The following is a 4424-nucleotide window of genomic DNA, read 5'->3' on the forward strand; positions in this document are numbered from 1 at the left end:
CTTTTCAACAGCATTTTTGTTATTTAAAATTTTTTGTTCAACTTTTGGAACCTGCCTGCACCCTGGATCTGTTCCTGTCTAAACCTCACACATACAAAGAAATCAAACCACAAATGTCCAGAAATGAAGTTACTTGGGTTGTTACCGACATCTGGTGAAAATTTCATGTCATTAGCACCTCTAGTAATATATTTACTGAGAAAAATGGTGACGTGTTCAATACGTATTTTACCCGCTGTAGTTTGGCTGCATTGCTGCAACATCAGGTTGTAAAAAAATAAAATAAAAATTTGTGCGACTCTGAATCSATGTTTGCCAGGAGTGCTTCTCTGTTCTCAGAGTGGAGGGTGGGTATCGTGAGAAAAGCAGTTCAGGTGTGAAGTTTTTCATTAAGTCTTGGATATGACAAAGGTTATTTTTTTGCCAATAATGGTTATGATAACACCTTCAGAAGTAAAAAAAAAAAAAAAAGAATTTCAGTGGGACACAGAATGGAACAAAGGGGTGATTAAAGGATTTATTTTTGCTGTGTGTGTGTGTTTTGCAGGTTGCTACATTAATTTAGCTTGTTCTCATTAGAAACCTGCCCAACTGTGATCACGTTTGCCAGCAATTCATTGTCATTTTCTGCACAAGCGCTCAGCTAAAGGATAATCAAAACATCACTTAGTCCAATTTTCTCTTTAACGCACTGTGTTGACAACTAGGATCAATATATATAAAACAAAAAAACCCCACCAAATTGTTACAACAAAATCACATCAACTGCTTGTTTTTTAATCTTCTTCTGCAGAGAGACGCTGCTGCGTCCCCGGATCACGTCTTAGGGTCAGAGGCGGGCTGACAGCAAGTCGGGCAGTTTTGAACACTATGGAGGCAAGAACTGACGGGCCCTGCGGGAACGCCACAAAYACTCACATCCAGTTCAGAGTGAGAAGAGCAAGAGGAGCTGCACGTCGCTCCCTCTCTCCTCCTGGGCTCTTTTCAAATGTCACTTTGTCTTTTCATTTCCCTCCCTTGTATTTTCTTTTTTTCCCCCTCCCTGCATGTCCTCCAACCTCATTTATTAAATTATTGTAAAGGGTAACGGTCACCGAGATGTCAGTCCTGCCGTCCCGTTTGTTTACTTAACTTCGAGCGTGAATTCAGTCAAAAACTTTGTTTTTTTAATCGGAACAGGGGAACAAAAGTTACATGTTTTTTTTAAAGGACGTGCATGGAAATAGACAAACCTTGGCAGGAGTGTGTATCCAGATGGCGGCRTTAAACAGGACGTGGTCACAGAGCTGTTTGAGGAGCGGCGCTCCGTGAGGTAAACCGTCCAGATACTTCGCAAACGACAGGAACTGTTCGAGGACCGCCCTGGTGATGTGGACCCGTGACGACTGCACAAAGAAGAACACAATAAAACTGTAACCTCATGCAGATCCTCAATAAATACAAGATAATAAATAAGGTAAAATTTTCAGCTTTTCACAGTCATGGCATAATTATATCCCTGCTGTGAACAACACAGTATACAAACACGCACTCTTACCATCACTGATGTTTTATTATATTATGTCTAAAGTAATTAATTACCTACATACAACCAAAACATGTTCCAGCATAATTGGTCACAGTTCACTGAGCTAGATTCATTTATTTGTAAGGAAAATCTAATAATAAAGACAACCTTGGGGGGAAAAAAAGAGTTTATTTTAATCATCACAAAAAAAAACAGTAATGAAAAGATAAGACTAGAGGAGCGTTTTATARATCAAGGCCTTGATAACCTTGAAAACTCTAGACCAGGTCATGGTAAAAAAAAAGGAATTAAAAAACAAGGCCACTGTCCTGAATCTACCCAAAACAAATCAATTTGAAACCATGGCTGCACAATATTAGGAAAACCTGCGATGATGWTGTGACTTATACTTTGTGTTGATGTCTTTCTGCACTGGGTTCAGAGCAAAAATAATAAAAAAAATACATTACATTATTTCCATTCCAACATGTTTCATTAAAAAATGCAACTAGACTGTAGTAGCAAAGAAACAACAAACCTAGTAACTTTAAAACACCTCTCCATAAAACTTTTTCTGATGCTCTAAATACTGAAAAATGCCCCTTGCCATAATTTTTATAAAATATTTCCAAATAAGAGACGTTTTTTTAACCACAAGTTCTTTGTTGCTAACATGTCCCTTGCTTATCTTGCTCTCAGCCACTGTGACTCTCACTTAGTTAACTTAGCTGTCAGAGCTGAGTGAAGCTGACCCCTCCCAAAAAATTAACCACAGAAAAATAAAAGGCAAATAGGCTGAGTGGTTATTGCTTCGTTTGTGCGGGTTTGTGCACTTGAAATTGTCGTTTGTGCTGCTATGTTTTTTTATATATTAAAGATTATTTGTAAGGGTCATTCAGGGGTCACCATCGCACCAAAATGAACCAAAAATGAACCAAACTAGTCGAATTTTGTAGTGCTTTGCTTGTGCCGTTGAAACAGCTGTTTATACTGCTATATTTATTAGATATTACACGTTTTAACTTTGGCACAAACCTGCTCAAACAAAGCACTACAAAATTAGACTAGTTTGGTTCATTTTTGGTTCATTTTGGAGCGATGGTGACCCCTGAATGACCCTTACAAATAATCTTTAATATATAAACAAAACCATAGCAACACAAACGAAAATTTCAAGTGCACAAACGCGCACAAACGAAGCACTAACCACTCATCCAATGTGCCTTTTATTTTTCTGTGGTTAATTTTTTGGGAGGGGTCAGCTTCACTCAGCTCTGACAGCGATCCACCTGCATCTACATGAGGGGCGGGCTTCTAATGTAAGAAACACATCCACTTGGACAAAACCGTAAAGAGCTTCAGTTGATTGGTCAATTACTTCAAGCTTCCATGTGACTGACAAAACACATATTATAAATATTTGTAAATTCACTTCATGTAGTTTTTGGCGATATGCCCATTWAACAGGCTGTTTTCACGAYGATGATAAATTGTCGATATATAAGGCAGTCCTACTCAAAAACACCAATTCTTCACTTTGCATCTCTTCACTGACCTTCTCCAGCAGGTATCCAATCACCAGAAAGCCTTTCCCTCCCAGCATCTGCTCCTGCATGGCCACTGAGCTCTTCAGCAGCTCCACCAGGAACGCCAGCAAAGTAGCACTGCAACAAACAAAACGGTACACCAAGATTTAACCTTTTTTATTAGTTTTATTATTGAAGTATGTTAGTAAGTAGGTGTTGGAGACTTGCAACCCCCCCCCCACCCCCACCCACACAGCCCTTTACACCCACATCCACCTTCCTCATCATTTATTTTTAATACACAGCTGTATTTTCTTATCTCCATCCTCCTGATGATATTTCATAAATAATCTGTCCCCAGCTGACATGATGTGGAGATGCTGCCTGATAAGTAACTGCATTAAGCCTCATGTGAGGCACCGATATCAGGAGGATCTTGTAGCTGGAGGAGAGAAGATACTTCGTAAAGAAAAAAAAATCATAGTTTACTGCAGGGAAAACGTCCTTTCTCTGCACTTTCACCCTCATGTTTATTTTCTTTTTTTGTGTGTTTGGCTTTTAGCATGTTTTCCAAATGTTGGTCTTTGAGATGAAGATAATTCTCATTCAGAGCACACATACAAACTGAGTACAAAAAGTATGGAAATTTGTGTTTGGTAAATTATTACTTTGTTGTAACAAAGTAATAATTTAAATTTAATAATGTAAAGCTTCTCGGAAATACATCTTATCCTGTTGTAAAGTCTGTTAATGTCTGTTTTAAATGGTGCCACATTTGTAAGGAACATGTAAAGTCACTCATAAGCTGCGTTTCCATTGCAAATGTGCGCAAAACTTTGTCGATATTCTGTTAAGGTCGAAAAACACAGTTTCGCAATAGGGGTGCAACAATACATGTACCCGTATCAAGCCATATCGAACAGTGCTGTATCAGAACAATACAGATTTTAAAAATTTACTTTATCAACATGTCTCCTGAAGATGCCCTGTGTTGAAGGATCAGTGGATCTGGGTTCGACTACTCCACATAGGCTGCATTTTTGAGCGCAGATCCAATGAGAAACTTGCTGTTTCAGCAACCTTTAATTAAAAAACTGTCCTTTTGAGGTTAAACAAATGTTCATAATCAATATAAATTCATCACAAGTTAAAAGGGGCATGGAAATTTCTTTTTTTTGTATGAAAAAATATCGAACCGTGAGACTAAAGTATCGAACCGAACCGTGAATTTCCTGTATCGTTGCACCCCTATTTCGCAACTGCGGTGTTTCCATTAAGTAAGAAATGCTATTAAAGTCACACGTGAATACACTTGTTCTCACGATAAATCATAACAAACATGGTGGTAATGGATGTAAACACATAGCATATTGCTACCACGACACTAGCAC

The 4424-nt window shown here is 38.3% G+C and overlaps 1 protein-coding gene across 1 annotated transcript in view; it reads right to left on the reverse strand.

Annotated features, from left to right (window-relative positions):
• Positions 1-4424, reverse strand: part of nbeaa (neurobeachin a) — a gene marked incomplete in the record, with an annotated part of 147512 nt that overhangs the window by 67431 nt on the left and 75657 nt on the right. The window contains 2 exon segments of the mRNA XM_014003308.1: positions 1233-1385; positions 3063-3171. Coding sequence (XP_013858762.1) covers positions 1233-1385; positions 3063-3171 — 262 coding nt within the window.

This window comes from Austrofundulus limnaeus, unplaced genomic scaffold (genome assembly GCF_001266775.1).
Source record: "Austrofundulus limnaeus strain Quisiro unplaced genomic scaffold, Austrofundulus_limnaeus-1.0 Scaffold17, whole genome shotgun sequence".
Classification (NCBI taxonomy): Eukaryota; Metazoa; Chordata; class Actinopteri; order Cyprinodontiformes; family Rivulidae; genus Austrofundulus; species Austrofundulus limnaeus.